The sequence below is a fragment of the Heloderma suspectum genome, chromosome 4 (assembly GCF_057233095.1).
Source record: "Heloderma suspectum isolate Gila_16-S chromosome 4, 16-S_ref, whole genome shotgun sequence".
Taxonomy (NCBI): Eukaryota; Metazoa; Chordata; class Lepidosauria; order Squamata; family Helodermatidae; genus Heloderma; species Heloderma suspectum.
The window spans coordinates 135,241,679-135,262,851 of NC_139461.1; the positions used below are offsets into that span (position 1 = coordinate 135,241,679).

Genomic DNA, 21,173 nt, shown 5'->3' on the forward strand with positions numbered 1-21,173 from the left:
GTTTCAGCTGGGTGGTCTACACTAATGCCAGCTTGCATGGAGGTTGTGCTCCTGCAATTTCCCCTCATGTTTTTGAGAGGGAGAAACATGTGTTTCTCAAACAGCAGCTCCTTATCCAAACGTCATTTGAAATGAGGGTGGGGTCAGAAACAACTTGTGATATTAACACGGAAGTCTATTGTTCAAAGTGGGAAAATGTCAAAAGTCCTATTGGGCATTCCCAAGCCTTTGGGTGTGCCTAAAGTGCCTCTTTGGTTCTCAGCCAATAGGTAATATAATATAGAGCATACCGCTTTAGCCGAGCATTGAAAAGATATTCCTATTGCAGCATAAAATCTAGCATAGAACAAAGTGGATAAAAGTTGTTTTGGTATGGCTAATGTGGCCTAAATGCTTTTGTAACTCAGACTTACAACATTGTAAGTTAATTTGTTGTGAAACAAAAATGTACTACAAACATTTCATTCTGAATTTCTTACATGCTTTAGCTTGAAGTGATACCTCTATCAATCTTTCTTACTAGTGGTGACACATTTACATAACAAGGCAGGGTGATGAGAAAGAACTTACCAGGCAACTTGTCTATGCCTTTTACGGTTTTGATTTGTGATTCATAACAATACATAGTAATAATGATACTATGCCAAAGCCGATTATGCTGATTATTTCTCTTTCACAAGCAGTAGCATTGGAGACTCTTATGAAATCACATGACACACCAACTTTCCCACACTCAGGAGAACCTTAGGTTGGTGTTTCTCAAACAGCTGTCCTGAACTGTAAGGCAAACCTCTTTTGAAACTTCAAAGAACTTCAAAAGCAGATCTGTGATATAACGTGGGAGTCTTGCTCAAAGCGAGAAGAAATACCCTACTGAGTACATGGCAGCCTTAGGCCATGGCTGTGGTAGCTCTTTGACCCCTGCCCATGTAATGTATTAAATATGCTTGATACCATAGTGTTGTTATTCCTGGAAATGTGGAATTTATAACTGCAGATGGTAGCTATGTGTTGGATTTACTGTACAAATTACATGTGGAGTTATACAACTATATGGATGATTCCGAGATATGGGTTCTTAAGTTTTATTCCTTTCCACGATAATTTTAGCAATTACCCCTTCTGAGAACTATGTGGAACTTGATGTTGTGAATGGACTTAGATTGTATTTGTTGTCTGCACAGACATCACATGAATGGCAAGCCAAGTTTGGTCTTATGAATCCAGCATAAAATGTAGTTAATTACATTCTTGGCACATTCAGTGGTATTTAACATTCCATGGTATCTCAAAAAGAATCTGGAGTGTAAGAGGAAAATTTCATTCTATGTAGCATGCTTAATAACCTGTCAAGATTGTTCACCTCTTTAAATTGAGAGCCAGCTAGATAGCCTCATGGACTAGGAGATCTGGCTGTCAGGAGCGCCCTAGCGGCCTCTTTCAGTAGACTCCAATAGCCAACTCAAGACACAGAAGAAAGGATTCTTTCCAAGGCTTTAATCCTTTTACAACTTAATGACTCTTTCAGATGCTAATCACCAACGACTAAGCAAGGAACAGCAGAGTAGCCTATGCTCCAAGGAGGCAGTTGATCCCCGTTTGAAGGAGAGTCACTTGAAGACCCTGAACTTATGGGCTAGGGAGAGATCCTCCCTCTTTCCTTTGGGTCCACGGGAGGCGGCCGTTGCTTGCGCGCCAAACGGGCACTACGCCTCCTTTCCGCACCCTCCATCACTCGTCGTTCTCTGCGTCGAGCGTCTAGCAAGGCCCGTTCCCGCACTTTCTCACTGCTAGGATCACTATCTATCTCAGGAATGCCGGCAGGAGGAATCTCTGCCAGCTGCTGTGCCTGTGAGGGATGAGCTGGCTCCTCTCCCACGGATTGCTGATCCTTCTCACAATCAGAACTGCTCAGTTTCCACCCTGACATCAGCTTTGTTCAGCGAATGTTTTGACTTTGGGTTTCAATCTGGACACCTCTTGGACCCAGGAAACATAAGGTGTGTCGAGTGCCAACGCTCTTGCACTAGACTGGTACATTAAGCATGCACTGAACCTCTGCTTCAGGGGTGCGGAATCTTTTTATGTCAAGGGCTGCATTCCCTCAGGACTAATCTTTTGGGGGGCACATGCTGGTGGTGGGCGGGGCCAGATAAAAGCACTTTTATATCTCTGTATCTCTCCCTCCCATTCTTTCTTCCTTTTCCTTCCTGCCCAGTAAGCTGCTGGGGAGGAACAGATGACATTTGTGAGAAGTCTGAACTGATCACTTGCAAAACATTTTTGAAATTAGTCTGAGTGACAGCCTCATGAAACTAGTTGCCCATACCTGTTCTAGATTATGTATTTTTAGCCACTGGCTCGTTACTGAAGACTTCCTGGGCCTCCATTCATACTCTGCTGAAAGAAATGGGGCCTCTGTCTTGGCCTAGAGCAGGCAGAGCAGAGAGTGAGCAATAGGCCCAAGCAAGATAATGGATGGGAGGAAGCAATGGTGTCAATGTGTCTTGCAGCAATGGGAAAGAGTCAGGTAAAAATAAATCTATTGCTAACAACTTGGTAATCCTAGGTGAGTTGTTTGTGACATGCAGAAATGCCCTACCCCCACGTCCGGCTTGCCTGGCCATGGGCGGGGGGACGTTGCAGGCGGGCAGGGAGAAGAGGACTCGGACTGCTATTGGGCACTCCTTCCCACCGTTTGGGGGAGGAGGGGCCAGAGGGGCCTTTGTCTCTGTCCTGCGCCTCTCTCCCCTCAGTCTTTTCTGATGCTGCTCCCTCCCACCCTCCCTTAAGCAATGTGAGTTCCAGCCGGTCCCCCTTTTCAAGGGCCAAGTAGGAATTTTGGGCTCACAGTCCGATTGGGCAGGACTGCATGTCTTTTTGCCTACTTCACATTGTTAATGGGGTTGGGTGTGTCCTATAGGTAATTTCGGCTAATTATTTATCAGCTTAGGTCACATTCATCTTGGCGGTTAGGACGGGCCAAGGAGAACAAGCTTAGGGATGGTGAGCATTCAGAGGCACCATACGGTGACAGGTGACGCCCGAGGCCTCCCACACAGGTTCTGCAGCTCAGCGGGGGGATAAGGGTTGCCTGGGAGACTGACTCACCTCACTCACCCAGGAGCTGTGCAGCCCCAGGAGGGGGTGACATGGGAAGGTCTACCTCCCCCATGAGGGGCAGACCAGAGGGGTGGCGATGCAGGCATGCCACCCCTCAGGCTGGGAATGTTGTCGCCCAAAGGTGCCAGCTAACCGCTGGCACAGGTAGGGCCTGTCCTATGTCTCCCCTTTGCAGATAATTCAGTAAATGTGGCCCAATTTCGATCCAAGTTTGGTTGTCAGTCTCTTCATTTCACCATCTCTGCTCGCAAGGGAGGACAGCCGTTTTCTTGTATGTCTTAAGAAGTCGTAAGTTCCTTTGTTGAACACTCTAGTCTCCTGTCTGCATTGTTTATAAAGTTTGCAGCATCACAAATGTTATGATGTGAAATGTTTCTCAGATATATGCACCTCTCTTTTATATCCTTATCCTGATACAAGAAAGAAAGAGAGAGAGAGATTTGTTAACTTCAGTTGTTAAGTCGTGTCCAACTCTTCGTGACCCCATGGACCATAGCACGCCAGGCCTTCCTGTCCTCCGCTCCCTCCCAGAGCATGCTCAAGTTCATAGAGAGAGAGATACACAAAGATAATCTCATTGGAGTACAAAGTGATATCAGGAAGTACTCCTGGTGGCCCAGTAGTGTTTCCTATAATTTTTTCTTGTCTCTGGAATTGCTGCTCTTGTTATAGCTGAACAAACTGTGTGTAACTAATGTAAGAGAAAAACAAGCCAGAACGTGTTTTGAAAAAAATATACGGTAAATAATTTGTTATGCAATATCCAAGGAAGAGGGAGAGAGGTTGGTTGGTTGGTTGGTTGGTTGGACAAGGAGAGGTTCACAGATCACAGATTATGGCACTGTCATCATGTGTCTGGGAAATGCTTTAGTTGACAGGGATGGGTTCTGCCTCTCCTCGTCTTTAATTAAAGATCTGATTTTGTCACTATCAATTTCTGTACATTTATAAGCATAGAGGGTGCAGACTGGTAGAGAATGCATTTATTCCGATATAAATATTGCTTTTAAAATAAAATAAAATAAAATAAAATATGGTTCCTATATTCCCCTACAGTAAGCAATTATGATAATCAGTACATTTCACAAGACTGTATTATTAATACTGGAGAATAGCCATCTGGCATTGAATTCATTCATGGACACTTTGAATATAGCTTTCATATAGGTGAAATTTAAACAATAATTAACTTTGATTCTTTTAATATTGGAATTATTATTATATTGATAAGATAAACATTACTTATAAATCACTATTTTTATTCAGAAGGCTTATATTTGCAAATGTTGAAATTCTAGATCATTTTTTAAAACAAACAAAAAGATAGTTCAGCTAAGGTGGCATAATCTAGTTGTGATTCTTTGTTCCCTCCGCATAAGCTGAAAAGCGCGACTCCATTAAAAAAACAGTGACTACTAACAGAGCAATCCTAACCTCCTTGTATGGCTGTCCAGGAGGGGTTAGAATGTAGTGGGGTCCCCCTCCAACGGTAAAGAGGAACTCTACTATCAGAGGGAGCACCCCACCCTGGAGCCCCCATTTACACCCGTGGAAGGCTTTGCATATATAAATGTACCATCAAGTAATGTTCCCACCTGTGGTGGTCCTGAAATGGGGCAGCCTGGAGGCAAGAATGGGGCGGAGCTGACTTCGGATCCACTGGATCCAAAGCCCATCAACTCCCCCAAGAAGTGCTTGGATCAAGCCCCTCAACTATACTAGTCTGGAGCCAGTGTAGCTAATTTATCTGCCATTGCTTTCAGTGGAGGGGGGTTAAAAATGATCTGCTGGGCTGAAAAGAAGAGACCCTAGGAGAGACTAGCTCCCTCCATCCAGGTCTCTGTGGTCCTTTGCTGGAGCTTAGATATTCTGTGTCATGTTTAACTACAGGTTTTGTCAAAATACTACTCTTCACTGTGGTTTTGGGAAGGGTGATTGCCATCCAGTGCTTACCATTGACTTCAATGGAGGTGCTTTTACTTTTGCTCATAACACCATGTTGTAGGCATTATACTGGGCTGGTGGGGGAGGAAGGATAATCCACTGAGGTAGCCAACTGCACTGACCACTACTCCACCCCTCCCTCATGCTGCCCCCAACTCTACCCATTTCCCCCCTTGCACTGGCAGTGCTCTGTTGGCGTCAAGGGGCCTGTCTTCATGGGTGATTTGCTGCAGATAGGGACTGTTTCAAGGTCCTTTGTGGCACATGATGTTGTGGCCAGTCTGCAGCCAACCCTGGAGTTTACCTGTGGGGAAGCTGCATTTTTGTAGAGTACTTTTACTCCATTGTTTTCTTTAATTCGGCTCCCCTACGGTTCAACTGCTGTGTGCCCATCCCTCTACTTTAAATTCGGTATGATCAGGTGTTCCTAGGGGTGTGTCTTTCACCTGGCCGTGACCTTGGTAACCTAGGTAACTAGCCTGCCTTTCCAACTCATCAAAGCTTGAGAGCAGTCTTCCATACCTTCAGAATCACGCTACACTTCCTTTTCACCAGCAGAAGTAACTAGCCTCCATTTCCCAGCCTGTCCCTGTTGAGAGCCATGGTTAAGTGTTTCTCTGATGCTTGGGTTACTTCACTGCTTTTCTGCATGGAGGGAAAGGACTGGCTGGAGTTACCTCCCTCTGCTAGCACTGCTGCTGCTGCTGCCTCTGCCAGCTGCCTCCTCTCCTGCATTCTTTAGTTTTCACTGTATCACCGTATCGATACAGCGAAATACCGAGGCTACAGGCTCCCGCTCCTGTGGCCACCTCCTCTCACTAGATAGCTAGTACTTGAAACAGCATGGCTCCAATTTTCTCAAAGGGAAAAAAACGCTACAGATTCTCAATGGCAGGAAAGCAGGCAACACAGGCTGCAGACTGTCGATGGGTGAAGCAGCTAGATCCCTGTATTTAGTCCCTAGAAAAGGAGAAAGGGGGTGGGAGCTCTAACTCCCTGACTGTTGGCTGGAGTGGAGCGAAATTGCACTGGTGGAGTGCTCTCATGAGGAGCTTTCAGATGCTGTCGGAGATAATGTAGCCAGGGGGTTCCCGCCTGGACAGGGGTGGGAAACAAGCCTCTCTCATTGATTGAGCAGCACCTGCTGGGTTGATGACATTCAGTTTATATTACATTTCTGTCCCACCCAAACTGGAAGTATGTTGCTTTCAAGCGGTGTGTGACCCACGAAAAGCGGATTTTTCAGGTACGTTGCACTCAGCTTTTCTTGCTTCTTGTGTCCCTGATGGACCAAAACCGATTCCATGAAAATCCGGATAATACTCCAACGTGCTTCTCAATCTGTTGTCGTGGAGATCCCCCCAAGGGTTCTTCCTTATGCCTCACTATGCTGGCATAACTTTGTGTTCCACCAACAAAGGAAATTTGGTAGTGATCCTGTCCCAGCCAGCCTGTGTAACTGGACTTTAGCTTAGTACCATTAAACATTATTCCATTGGTTCAAATAAGGTGGGAAAATACCTTTTCTGATAATACCAGAGCAGGTGTTTGGCTGCAAGATTATGAAGATATTCTAAGAGAATAAATAAAGTTAAGGAGAGAGGGCCATTGCTCAGAGGTAGAGCACATGCTTTCCATGCAACATGTCCCACGTTCAGTCCCTGACTTCTTTCAGTAGGGCTGGGAGGGACCTCTGGCTGAAACCCTGGAAAGCTGCTGCCAAAACGGCTCAGTAGACAATACTGGGCTAGATAGACCAGTTATCTGACTTAATTTAAGGCAGCTTCCCAGCTCATATATTACTCAACAGACAAAAATATATGTAACCTTGAAATGTCAGCTTGCTAGTTCTTCCTTCTGTCTCTCCCTCTCCCTCTCTTTCTCTGATCTTACATAACATTTTATCATATCTTTCCTCCAAAACATGTTCTGCCTTGCTTCTCCTTACTCTATAGTTTGTTTGGCTGTAATATATCCGCCAGTATATCTATTTTGCAATTCTTTTTGAATGCCATACAACCTGATTCTCCTTTTATTTGGGTTTTCTGGGCTCTAGCCATAGTATGGTGTAATGGTTAGAGTGTTTGACTCAGACTCAGGAGACCAGGGTTCTAGTCCCCACCTGGCCATGAAGCTCACTGGGTGACTTTGGGCCACTCACTGACTCTCAGCCTAACCTACCTCACAGGGTTGGATAAAATGAAGCCGAGGACTATGCAAGAGGAAAAAAAGAGGTGGGATATAAATGTAGTGGTGATGATGATGATGATAATAAACAATTAATAATTAATATATAAAATGGGTGTATTAACAGCAGCTGGCACAATCTGGTATATATTCCAGTTCATAAAGCTAATATGCATCAATTATGGCTGGAATTAGTAGGTCTAGTAGAAGATAACATCTCTTCACTATGCATTGGAAATTACCAGTGTTCTGGGGCATGCTTTCATGCTATGGGAGGAACTGAACTGGACCTTGGAAAATGTTACCGTATTGGATGCATGCACCTCTGTATGCCCATCAGAGCAGGGAGACTCAGTGAGCACAAATGGAGTCTGCACTACAACTCTCAGACAGAGGGGTATCACCAGGTAGTTTAGCAGAAAGAAAGGGGAGTGTGGAGCGTGGTTCCTGACTGTCAGATCATGACTATGATCCTGGCCCCACTCTGTAAAGTATGGGTGGAGAACCAGCAGCCCATAGGCCAGGTCCATCCCACAGGTCCTTTCCATCCAGCCGGCAACCTGCCTGCCTCTGCTTCATCACCACTACCACCCCAGTCCAGCTGCCTGAGGAATGCTCTGCCTTTCCATGCTGTGCACTGAGAAAGGGAAGCCCCTCAGCATGGAAGAAAAGCAAATTGCCTGGGGAGTAGTGGTGCTGTTAGGGCAAGACTTTGGAGCAGACATCCAGGGCCCACTCAACAGAATGAGCAGGAGGGACCCAAAATGCATGAGGGCTGGCTTACCACTTTTTGAAGTAGATTAAATAATACACATGATCATCTAAAGAAGTGGTGAGAGATCAGAACATTCAATCCAGGATTTAACATTCCTAACTGCATTGTGTAGCTACTCTGTGTTTTCTTTCTTAACGGATTTCCATGGTAAGAAAAAAGACAAAAGAAGTGATGGGAAAACATGGGAAGGTTATGAATGGAAGACGACGTTGTCTGGACCCTCTGTAAAATTCCCTGAACAAGGCAGGTGATGCCACATGAAAAGCTTCGCCCAGAAGCACCCTGTGACCCTATATCACTAGATTGTGGCAGTGTTGGTTCTTCAGAGATCTGTCAGTAGGTACATCTGTGATAGGATATTGAATGATTCTATAGATTTGCCCCAATGAAGAGCTGTGTGTACAACAAATAGGGTTCTTCTTGCTTGAATAATCAATTCTTGAGAAAATCTCAGCCCCCTCAGCAATGGGTACCTCCGTGGTGTAAACCATAATTATTATGGGCCTGTATGCAGCTATGCTTTTCATAACTTGCAGTTTTGCAATCAGGGATTTTTGCAGGCTTCCTTCTATGCAAAGTCAGAAATTTGGGAGAGCAGGAAGCCAGAGCCAGAAATTTGCGGGTGTGGGATTCAGATTGGCTGACTGAGAGCTAGAAGAGGCTATGACTGTTGACTACTCAGGGCACAGAATTTATGTCAGTGCTTGTGGACAAGGGCTGATGAAGTGTAAAAAAAAATGAAAACCAGTCCTTTATCTAGCATATGAAGAAGTGTCTAGTACCTAAACTGAAATACTGAAGAAACAGCTATACTTTACAGGTTTGGTATACACTGGATACATTCAGGGTTTTGTTTTTCTTGCTGTTTTAATCAAAAATGCATAACTGCTTCGAAGGATTTGCTGTAAACATTCTTCTGGCTGGTTACTGAATGTACATACATTTAGTTAGCTCAGATCAAACATACTGTAACAGAAATATAGAGCTTGTGCAGTATTATTGGCCCTGTGTGGGAGGATTATTTATTTGGCAATATGGAGACAAATAGAGAGCTCTTTCTTGTGGCACTGACCTTAGCAGGCAGGTAAACTTTACTATGATGAAATAGGTAATCCCTCAAAAACAAAATTCCAGGAGAGGATTGGAACTGGGGATTAAACATCAGAACAAATACTCTATGTTATGGCAGTTAAAAGCCCTACAGAGAAGTTATTTGGATAGACTGAGGACAGTCAGCTGGGAATTCACAGCTGGATTCACAAGGATACAAAACTTATTGACTGTTCTCTGAGCTAGTTGGATGTTACTTTTTAAAACTTCATTTTTAAAGGTTATCCAAGGCCTGAACCAAGGATTAAAAGATAGAAATGTTACATTTCAGGGGAATTTCCTGTTATTACTGAAGTAGTTGGTATCTCATGATTTTATTACATATTTGTGCACATATTATTGCAATACTAATCTCCACAGATGAAGTTATTACACTCAAGGGATTCAGCATAATTGCTTTTAATTAGCCATCCAATGTTATTTTTTAAGATGAAGGGGACATATTTTTCAGCTTCTTTTTGCTGTCGGAGGTGTATGAACAGCTTGTATCAGTTTTTTTAAATTATTTTTCTGTTTTCATTTATTTACAGGGCAATGTCTGAGGGCCAAATTACACATGATGCTAAGCACCACTTGGAAGTACATCTGTAGTAGTAGTATTTGTTGCTGCAGTAGTAAGTACAGGGGGAGGAGGAGTTTCACTGGGAATACAGGACATGGGAAGAGGAGGTTTAGTTTAGAGATTATGAGAATTTCATTTTTGCTCGCAAAACATGTGAGTATGCCTTGTTGGAAGCCCTGAGTATGAGGACATGCCTGCTGAAAATATTCGCAAATTGTTGAACACATGCTCATGTTTGTCTCATTCCCAATTCTCAGTTCAATTTGTATAGACTCAGTAGACTTAATCGGCCCTGTTTTCATCTATGGAGGACATTTTTGCAAATTTGGGGAGATGTGCGCAAATTCCCATTCGATCACTGCTCGATATGTGAAAATATCCTGTTGATGCAAAGCATACAGTGCCTCAGCCACAAGACAAGTGGCAAGGCAATGTCTGAAGACTCCTAGCAGTGTCAAACATCGCTCATTTGCCTGTCCAAATGCAATCCTGATGAAAATATGCGCGCACACACAGTTCTGCTATTAACCTTAGGAAGAAGTTCCCATTGGCTCTAATGAGAGCTGTTTCCCCTAAAGCTAGTAGCAGTGCGGGGGGGGCGGGGGCCTTCTCATCGGGATCATGGCTAGGAAGAGAAGAGTTAAGGCTCTGTCCCCTGCATGCTGTGGTTCCAGTGAAAATCCCCCATTTGCCTACCATGAAATTACACAAACAAATACTGGCAATATTTTCAAGTGATGCATTCATTAGCGTCATGTGTAGTTTTGCCTGAATTCATCCTGATTCCAGTTTGGTGCATCCACTCCATTTGTTTGCTTCTGTTTTCTGAAATGATTGCAGGTTACATGACATTCAAGAAATCAGTTTTTAACCAATTCAAAATGTGGCCATATATGCCAGGCTTGAACAGCAATATGCTTGGTTCAGATCAGACATTACTTGTTGTTGTTTTTTACTAGAAGGCTGGAACCATTGTTGTGCCTCTAAAATTTCCACTGTATAAGCTTAGTAGTTCAAATACTACCCTAATCTATATGTTAAGAACTCCACGACAAAGATCACCATTAGTATCTTACATCTTCCAATCATGTCTCTATCATTGCATTCAAACTTCATTGGATTTATGCACCTGGGCAATAACATTTCCACTGCATCATGATGTAGTGTGCTTTAAACTGTAGCCTTTTGATATTAGGAAACAGCTCAAGCTGCTTCAGTAGTTCCATGTGCAGTCTGTTGCCAAAAAGCTATTTCTGCATGGTGGGAGCTCCAGACTACAGATGTGATAGGCCTCAACCAAATGAACTGGATAGATTTCATGGAAGATCCCACCCAGTGACACAAAGATTTCTACCATGTAGACACCACAGGGCTACCACAACATATTCCAAACTACATTTGAAGAACTGCTGTCACCTATACGGATCTACATGGACATTGGTCTTGAAGGCCCTTCTCTCAGTCACATTCATGGAACAGGGCTCTCACAACTTCTCCTTTCTAGTGTAGCCCCCTGCACCTTTGAAAATCTGCTCCTGGGACTTGTGGAGGGGCAGGGGGTGGTGCTTGGGAATAGTTTAGAATATGGTGCAGAGGGCTGCCAACAGAAAGGGACTGGTCAGAAATCACCGTTCCCCTTATGTGAACAGAGGAGCAACTTAGGAGCCAAGTCAATGTCTAGATATAGTTTATTTCAGTTGGTTTCAGCATTGAAAATACCATGAAATGTGATAGAGATGTACTATTCCGTTCCAAACACAGTGGTTTTTAATAGGTTTTTAATAGATTCTCCAAGGCTTTTCTCTATTCTAATATGCATTTTGTATGGGTTTTTTTCCAGTTCAACTGAAGAACAGTTTCACTGGCAAACACAAGGTAAAATATGATTTTATAGAATTCTGTGTTGTAGCATTTCTCTCAGAGGGTCACAGTCTCCATGTGTTTTGTCCAGAATATGCTTTTGTTGTGGGGATCACATTCCAAACCAAAGAGAAAGTTATTGATGATTTAGTTTTCCCCTCTGAATCAACAGATTATAATAAGTCAAAACATGATTAGTTACAAATAAAATGACTGAAGTATAGAATAATGTCTATACAAAAAAATAGACCTTAAACGATCAAACAGAAAGAAGACCAAATAAAACAAGAAATGTCAATAAAAGAAGAAATGTCAATCCTTCAAAACTGTGAAGGATATTGACAACCTAGTATAATGTGACATTAATAAGGCTGACAAAAAACTAGATTAGAGATCAATATGAAATCCTACCAATCTATCAATTCTTAAAAACCTAGACAACGATATTTAAAGTTAGCAAAGCACAGTTGGTGTCGATGGTACCTCAGAGTAAGCACCTTTTTTTTCATTCAAAAGTGGGTATTTGGCCATTGTCCGTTCTATTCCTTTAAGAAAAAGCCCTATAAATGAAGTCCTGAATTTTGAATGTGCAGTCCCTCTAACAGGCACAGATTACTTTTGTGAGTTTGATACCTAGAGCTGCACCTTTAATCACTGATGACTGTTGCCTAAAAGCAAAGATTAAGATCTGTATTTTTCCCCAGTCTGCTAACAATAAGCCTTGTGACTGGCATTTTTGTTTTTTCCATGATTCATCTTTTCTGCTTGGTGTTTCATAAGTGTATATGTGGTATCAGTTTTGCCCCAAGTTTGGTTAATATGCCAATAAACCAAATGTTGACATTGGCCTAGTTCGGGCGATCCAACCACCTATGGTTAACAAGCCATGTGTTGCTTCTGAACACATGCCTGCAAGTGAGTGGGCTGGTTCTTGCCTGCTTCTGCTTTCAGTTAACAACCCAGGAATGTCCCATTCCTAGGTTGTTTTGTGGGTTCTGAACCCAGAACTCTGGATTGTTTAGGGATTAAAAAACCCAAACTTAACCCAACGATTTGTTTTGTTGTTGTCAGGTTAACTCTGAGTTGTCTAACTTATTAACAACCCAATGTTTCTGTGTTTGCACAAAATGTTCCTGAGTTATTAATTGAAAGCGGAAGCAATGAGTCGGTGGAATGGAGTGCGCTCATGCAAACACTCCCACAAGCCCCTACCAATTCCTGGGTTAAACAACCCAGGAATTGGCTATGACATGTAAACCAGGTCATTAGGTGATATGACATCTGGAATGTCTTCTCTTTTCCATGGGAGCTGTTTTTTCTTCTGAAAGTAGTCTAAGAATCATCCTTCTATTGCCTAACATGTAAGCCTACTTCCACTGTAGGCCTATATCTTTCCTCAGAGCAAAACCAACTTAAAAAGTGACAGCACAGACATCTTCAAAATGGTTGAAATACATGCCCTAGGAAGTATATTTCCAATGAGCAACGCATCTCCCTTCTACTCCTCTCGGGTCACATTCCAGTTGCTCAAACACAGGATGCAGTTTTACAAATCCATTCACTCATAGTAGCTGTTAATAAATACATTTTCTTTTAAGGGTTGTTGTTTTTAGAAAGTTGCACACATTTGCCATTCAACCTGTATGGAAGAGTGACATCTAGCTTTTTGTGGCAAACAGCAGAAGTGTGCAACCCATTTATTGCCCTAACAGCTATTACATGTGACTAGGATACCATGCTAAAATACAGTTGGCAAATTTAGAAATTCTATCCTGCAAAGTAAAATACTAAAATAACTGAAAGAGCAAAATCTATCTGACTCGTAACATTCCTAGGTGCAATAGTCACCATTCAACACATTGAAATTAATGGCTGTAAGTGTGCTCATGTCAATGTTGGATTGTGCTCAATGGTGTAAAGAATGCTGCAGACTAGCACTGCTGATACCCAACAACTAAGCTAGCTCTGTGTTTTTTTAATGGTCTAACCTTGATTATTTTAATCTTTTGGATTATTTAAAATCTTTAAAATAATCTTTTGTTACAGATGGTCAGAAGGATATAGAAGATGAGCTTACTACTGGTCTTGAACTTGTGGACTCTTGTATTAGATCACTGCAAGAATCAGGAATTCTTGATCCACAGGACTATTCAACTAGTGAAAGTAAGTTTCTAAAGAATTTCCCTTTCTTTGTGTCCTGTCCTAAATTAAAACCCAGTCTATACAGGAGACTTCATACTTTTAAGATGAAAGGATACTGGGCCATTATGAAGTTCTTATTTCATCTTTCATCTCTGAAAGCTGGCAGTATTCGCTGAGCGATTGCCTGTGTGTGTGTGTGTGTGTGTGTGTGTGTATATATAACAGTCATCAAACTGTTCTGGAGTCCTTTTCACAATACAGATGAAAAACAGCATGGGGTTATTTTATATGCAGGTGGCCTTTGGGAGGAATTTTCAGAGATGGAAAAAATATTCATTATTTACGGATATCAGCATCAGATGTTCAGGAATCAGCATCAGTTTTTATACAAAATGCTTGGCATTTTTCCTGTCTCAAAACACTTAAAACGCTTTCCATAGGCCCTATTCAACATTGGCAACCAGTGGTCATCAAGGGGTTTGCCCCTTTTGAATTTATCAGTGTATAGCAGCCTTTCCCAACCTACACTCCAGATATTTTAGACTACAACTCCCAGCATTCCTGACCATTGGCCATGTTGGCTGGGGCTGCTGAGAGTTGAAGTCCAAAATATCTAGGGGGTACCAGGGCAGTATCCAATGGTGACATTCTGCAAACTCACATAGTGCTAGCGGAGCTCTGCTGAATCTTTCCATTGTACAAGTGGTTGCCCATAACTCTTGCGCAACCGGCTATGCAAGCAGTTATGCAACCGTTTGCACAAAAGCCACAAAGCAGTTGCGCAACCGGTTGTACAAGGGTGCAAAGCAGTTGCACAACCAGTTGCACAACAGGTGCAAGTAGTTGCGTAAACCAAGCATAATGTGCAACCAGTTGCAGAACTGCTTGTGCAACCACACTTGCACAAATGTAACTTTAGCTGGATTCTTCTCTTGCGCATAGTTCAGAACCTAGTTTCACTACCACAACGTCATTTGTGCTAACAGAATGACATTATTGGATACTGTCCCAGGTTGGGTAAGGCTGCTGTACAGTATGAATTGTCTTTATTCACCCTAGCCTTTCTTATCTAAAGTCCACCGATACTACTTGTCATTTCCTATTTCATTCCTATTATCATGTATTATGGACTGGGGGGGTGGAGGGAAACTTTCCTTACTGTCGGATCCCCTTCTTTTCAAAAGACCTCCCCAAAAAGACTTTTGATAGGCTGCCACCAGCCAGGTTAAATTTCATGAAATATCCTAGTCTGCCCAGCTGCTTGGGTAGTTTCATAGCCATGGATTCCTTCCTTTAGCCAGCTCTAGGAAAAAGTAAAAATGACGATGTTTGGATTTACTTTCCAAAATCCCAGAAAACACAGAACTTAATTTAAAAAAACTTTGTGAAATGTCCTACGAATAGAAGGGGTAGCTTAGCAACCATGCAGCCTTGCATGTAAGGAAGGTTTTAGTGAGAAAATCCCCTTTTGAAACAATGCAGTCAAATGTCCAGATTTTTTTTTAAAGTTTATTGAGGGCGAAGGGAGGGAATGGAAGAACAAGGAAAAGTAAGGTACCGAATAACACACTATGGAATTCGAAATAAAAATAAAGTCAGTCTGACCTAGCTAGTTACATGTTACCTACTTGAGTAGCAAGTTGAGTTTCAGGGTATATGCAGAGTTCCTTGCTGAGAGGGTGGTCTGAGAGAGAGATTTTGCCTGTTGATGGACTCTTCTGGGGGTAATGAAGTACAGATGCTCTAGGGGACACTGTTCAGAAATAGGGGTTTGTCATAGCATGCAATGATGTCCTAGAACTGCATGGGTCTTTTCTGCAGAATTGGCATCCCTCTCCTTGCAAGGTGCCAATTCTGTGGTTGGGAACTGTCAACTGGTGGCAGCTGCACAGAAGCAGTTTACAAAAAAGGTCCTCCGATACACTAAAATAATGTGTAAAGTACCCAGTGCTGAAATGTCACCAAATTGTTGAGCTCCAACAGGCAGAAATGGTAGTGCTTCCAGACAAGTCTTTGATTACACCATTGCCCTGTCTCATTTATTGAATTTGACAAGAGTGGTAGGCAGGGGGTGGGTTGTCCAGACAATGTCATATTCCATTTGTAGCCCTTCTGTGTTTTTCTTACCAGAAAAAATCCATTAAGGATAAAAAGACAGAATAGCTTTTGACTGATAGCGCTAAGAGCCCTGCGTCTGGAAGAATGGTAGCAGTAACCAAAGAGGAATAACCTGGGATTGACATGAATTTGAAGCAGCCTCTTTCTGTGATAACACTTGCACCTTTCCTGACATGCCATCTGCACTTTTTATGACTATTTTAATGATCAGTCACTTTAAACAAGCGGTAAAGGCATTTGCAGAGTAGACAACTTTATACTCTTTTAAGAAGGGCAATCATAACAACTGGAAAAGCACCACCTGGTTGGGAGACAAAGGTCTGGAAGCAGGTTTTTTAAAGGAGCTCAGTAGTATGATAGAGGTGTTTAGAATGCTGGCTGTATGTACATGTATAGCTATATTTTGTATGTTTCACTGATGTTAACCTGACACTTTGGCTGAAGGTGCACCCTCCCCCAAAAGGCAGCCAGAAGCTTAGAAGGCTTCCAGGAATGAGAAGAATGTCCCAGATGGTGGCATCAGGGTCAGAATAATTGTATATGTGATTCCTCCATTGATTAAATTAAAGGGAGTTGTTCCCATGGAACTACAGACACATGCAAATGCTTACCTGACTTCCCCTGCCCCCTCACAGCCAGCACAGAAAGAACTGCACCAGCCGCTGCTACAAGCTCACAAACATAAGCTCGTAGGGGGTGAAAGGGGGCTTTCCCACGGTGGGGAGGGGAGGAGACTGGGGACGTGGGGTTATGAGGTATCCCCAGTCTTCTTCCCTCCCCTTCCCCAAAGCCTCTGCTAGATGGGTGAAATGGCTTGATGGTTATATATTACCTCCAGGATCAGAGGCAATATGCTTCTGAATACCAGTTGCTGGGGAAAATGAGCTGGAAGATGCTATTGCCCTGACTTCCTGCTTGTAGACTTCCCATAGGCATTTGGTTGGTCACTACAGGAACAGAATGCTGGACTAGATGGGCTTCTGATCTGATCTAGCAGGGCTCTTCTTATGTTCTTAAAACATATATAAATGTATGTGAAGTGGCTTTTAAAGTGATGGGTTTATTTTCCTTCACTGAGTCTGAGGAAACTTATGGATAGGATGCAGGATTCAGTGGCTCTCTGTGAAAATTGTGTAGACATGGAGAGCTTCCCCAGTAAATGGGAGGTGCCCCAGAAAATACAGGAAACAAGCTCCCGGGTCCAGCTCTTTCAAACTGGTTTTAAAGTAGGCAGTGGAACCATCATATGGTAATAAGTGATCCTCTAAAGCTATAGTTATTATAACAGATGTCTGGCATATTTGATTTTAATGAAGGGAATCTGCATACATACAATACAAAACTTTATTAAGCCATTTTGACTCGTCTCTGTGTTAATGGTGTGCTTTCAGCATTTCCCTAGTGAATACACTGCAAAAACCATCTTTATTATAGATGTCTCTAACAAAGCAGATGTTTGGTTCTGAAAAGCAGTTGGTCCTTGATTTTTATTATGTTTTTCTTCTACCTGTCGCTTCCTCTGAAAGAATGGAAAAGGGTGCACAACAAAAGGGCCTACATCTGCATTGTTAGATGTATAAAAAGCCAATTCAGTACATGTTCTCCCATTTTTTAAAATAACCACCTGTCAGATGGTTGAAAGGGTAGAATAAGATTAAATCTGGCATCTTTTGAGCTAGCTAGCAGTCTGTTAATCAGTGACAGTTATTTCCTTCATAATCTAGCAAAGGTTTGGGGATAACCTTGTGCTGTTGATTTTGACAGATGGCTCCATGTGGATTGCCTAACATATATAGTGTTCTAATTAAAGACACATGGAATGTGTCTGATACATTAGTTTGCTTTCATGCAGTAGATCTCCTCTTATGTGTTCTAAATCTTGGCTATAGCACTTCATTTATAAAGAAGAGAGATGCTGGGGCTCTGTGATGCCTGGAAGTGACGTCCTTTGTCTAGAAACACTTGCAGGTTGGTTATAGTTTTCAGTGATGGGAGGAAGATACTCTGCACAAGCTCAAAGACTCTCTCTTGTATTTATTGTTGTTATTCCATATGGCTGAAACAGCTTTCTAAGATAAGCCCTGGTATCTCCTGGCATGAATTAAGCCTTGTTTGGTTACTCAATATTCCTTAATCCACAATTGGATCCACAATTAATCCACAGTGTATTTATTAAATAAAGTTTATTAGGATCAACCAAAATGCCACAAAAGAGCATGCAAGCTTTGGAGTACTCCAGAACTCTTCATCAGACTAGATGATACAAAAAGCAGGAAGTAGTGGTAAGGAACAAAAAGTATGAAGATTAAGCCAGATGTTGTGGCCATGGGATCTGCAGTTTAGTCTCTGTCTCAAATTGAAGATTTTCGGTGGGATATCCATGTTAATCTGTTGCAGCAAAACAACAAAGAGTCTTGTGGCACCTTAAAGACATTTATGATGGCATAAACTTTTGTGGACATGGTCCGCTTCATCAGATGGAGATTGCATACTAATGATGCAATACTATGCACGTTTAGACAGAAAAGAAATCCTACAATTCCCAGCATTCCCCCAGCCCGCGTAAATTAACTAAGTGGAGTTGGAAGTAGCTTCAGCTCTTTGTTAGAGTGCTGGAAATGATTGCTTTCTGTGTGTGAAACTCTTTGAACCTTTGAAATGTGCTATATCTGTGCTATTATCTGTCAGTGTCTGATTATGTTTGGATTACAAATTGGTGGATTAATTGACTGCTAAGACAGCCAAGACTGTCTTACCAATTTCTCTTTTTTTTTACTCTCCCATTAGTGCCCTCGGTTATTCCCAAATCCCATTTCATGATCACCCAGTTTTGTACAACAAGGGACCAATTCTATGCATGTTTAGACAGAATATAGTCCTACAACTCCCTGACAATAATATGCTGGCTGGGAATGCTGGGACTTGTAGGGTTTTTTCCTGTCTAAACATGCATAGGATTGTTCCGTAAATGAGTCGCTGGTAGGTGTTGCAGGTATCAGATTACATTAAGCATTCTGGGACAAAGCAGCAATGGCTGACCCCTATTTCTGATATCATAAACGCCAGCTGTAACTCAGTTCTATCTCCTTGTGCGAAACACACTGGTTCCTGGGTAGGTAGAGAACAGATGTAAAGAGAAACATGACAGTTTTTATATTAGCAAAGCTTGAGATTAATTTTAAATGGCACACAAGGTAAAAAAAGGGCAATTGAAGCAGTGGTTGGAGGGCTAATTCATAGGCTTGGTTCCAATATCTTACAAAGAAGAGGCACTCACACAATGGGTCTTCCACGTCCTCTCCCATGACCCCATAGCTCCCCCCCAAATCTGCTCTAGAGTGTCCCCCAACCCTCTGGAACAGATCTGAGAGGTTTGCAGTGGGGAGCAGAAATTGGTTTCACCATTGATTTCCCTTCCACTGGTGGAACGACACATTTGGTCCAACCCATGGTATATATTTTGTAGAGTTGTCTGTCAACAAAACCACTGTGAATCATCTGAATTCTATAGATTTCTCATGTGTCCGCTCTCCTGGTACAATGAATATTTAAGTTTGTTGTTTTGACAAGTTGTTGAGGTTTTTTTGATTCTCAGAAATTTTCATGATAAATGTCCGCAAGGAACAAAAAGGGAATCGAAAAGCTTTTTTCCTATCTTAATCCTTTAGTTGTATGCTGTGACAATTCCATCACTTTTCTAAAAGTACTATGTGCTTGTTTCTTGCTGATAGGATGTTGTTTATGAAATCTCATCTTTTTATGTGATATTTGCCACTTTGCCTTATGAAAATTTTCACTTTTTTCCCTGTGAAAAAAATTGCAAAGAAAGAAACATAGTCAGAAAAACAGCATCACAGCATCCAAGTCATAGTCAACTTTGTAAATTGAATACTAATGTAAATCTTGATTGTTAGAGCATTCCTAAAACTGGAAAATTGAAATATCAGCCTGACTAGAAGTCTCTTCAGATGTTGTTTTCGCCCTGCGATTATCCCCAAAAGAGACTGGGAGCAGATTTTCAGCTTGCCAGCTCCTTTCCTCACTCCTTTCTAGACCTCCTGTGTCATCTTCACTGCAGGCACAAGCAAGTGACCAAACCGTGTATTTGAACATTGGGTCTTCTCCAACCCTGGGAAGTTATATTTGAAAACAAAACAGTCCCAAATGTATGGATAATTCCTTCTGAAGCATCCCCCCACCTCACCCCTGCCCTGCCTCGGTCCCTCATAGAGCAGAGCAGGGCCAGTCCTAAAGTCATAACTTCCATGGCAGTCAGAGTCACAGGGATGGAAGGCAGTCAGTAGTCAACCATTCTTGAACCTTGTCAGCAGTGAACCAGCAATGTAGCTGACTCCTGACTCCCACATCTTCATGAAGTTTTGCAGGTTTCCACTTATTTGACTGTGAGTTCCCAGTTATAGTTGCATATCCTTTTCTCATTCTTTTTGGAAAAAGCAACAGGGAAGTCCTGTAAGACAGCGATGCTATGCATTCCTTATAGTAACCTTGCATGAATGTTAGTGAAAGCTGTCAGATTCTATGGCTGTTTCTTTGACTGGAGTTGCCCGACATGATAAGGCATGGCGGGTTGTGAGCCTTGTTAGTGTCAATGTGGCTTACCGTGAAATGTGAACCTGGCACATACAATTCAGTGTGGTTTGTTAACCATGCACAAGCCACCCTGAGAATCCATGGCTTGTAGTAGGGTTGTTGAGGGAAGCTTGTTCTCAGGGCTTCTCCACACAAGTGATTTATTGCACGCTCATGATTGGCCACTCACGGACGTTTGTGGGTCCTTTACACAACATTGTCAAATTCCAGGATGTCTCCTGTGCCTTCCCCCAGTAATCTTGCTTTTGAAAAGATTGGAGATAATGCGCTATTGAAAATTATTGCAGGATACCCCCAGTGTGTACAGTCAGCATTGCACTATAATGCAGCCACTAGATGGAGCTGTTTCATTGAACCTCAGGAGCATTGCTAAAAGGGGAAGTTTTCAATTACAAATCATGTGGCCGCCATTGGTTGCCATCTAAAGGAATCTGTAGTGAATGCAGAAAGACTCCAGAAGAAGAAAGCCTGGTAAGGGTATGGTATTTCCCTTAATGTAGAGATGGTGACTTGTCATGACATCTGAAGCCAGCAGCGTGGCTTGTCCCAAGCAGCTACAGAGTTGCCTGGTAAAAGCAGCAAAAAATGGGGTGCGCGCACCTCATTTGCTCCATCCCTTTCAGCCGCCTTCTAAAGGGCTTTTAAGAAAACCTTTTGGGGAGATTTATACAAATTTAAAGGCTGGGCAGTAAACAGAGAGGAGATTTGCACAAATCTCATGGCGGGGTAGTAAAGCGAAGT

General features: G+C 42.4%; 1 protein-coding gene across 1 annotated transcript in view; it reads left to right on the forward strand.

The window, feature by feature from the left end:
- Positions 1–21,173, forward strand: part of CTNND2 (catenin delta 2) — an 861,592-nt gene that overhangs the window by 419,969 nt on the left and 420,450 nt on the right. Inside the window, exons 4-5 of the mRNA XM_084850586.1 lie at positions 11,542–11,576; positions 13,608–13,724. Of these exons, the coding sequence (XP_084706712.1) occupies positions 11,542–11,576; positions 13,608–13,724 (152 nt within the window). The remainder of the gene's footprint in view (positions 1–11,541; positions 11,577–13,607; positions 13,725–21,173) is intronic.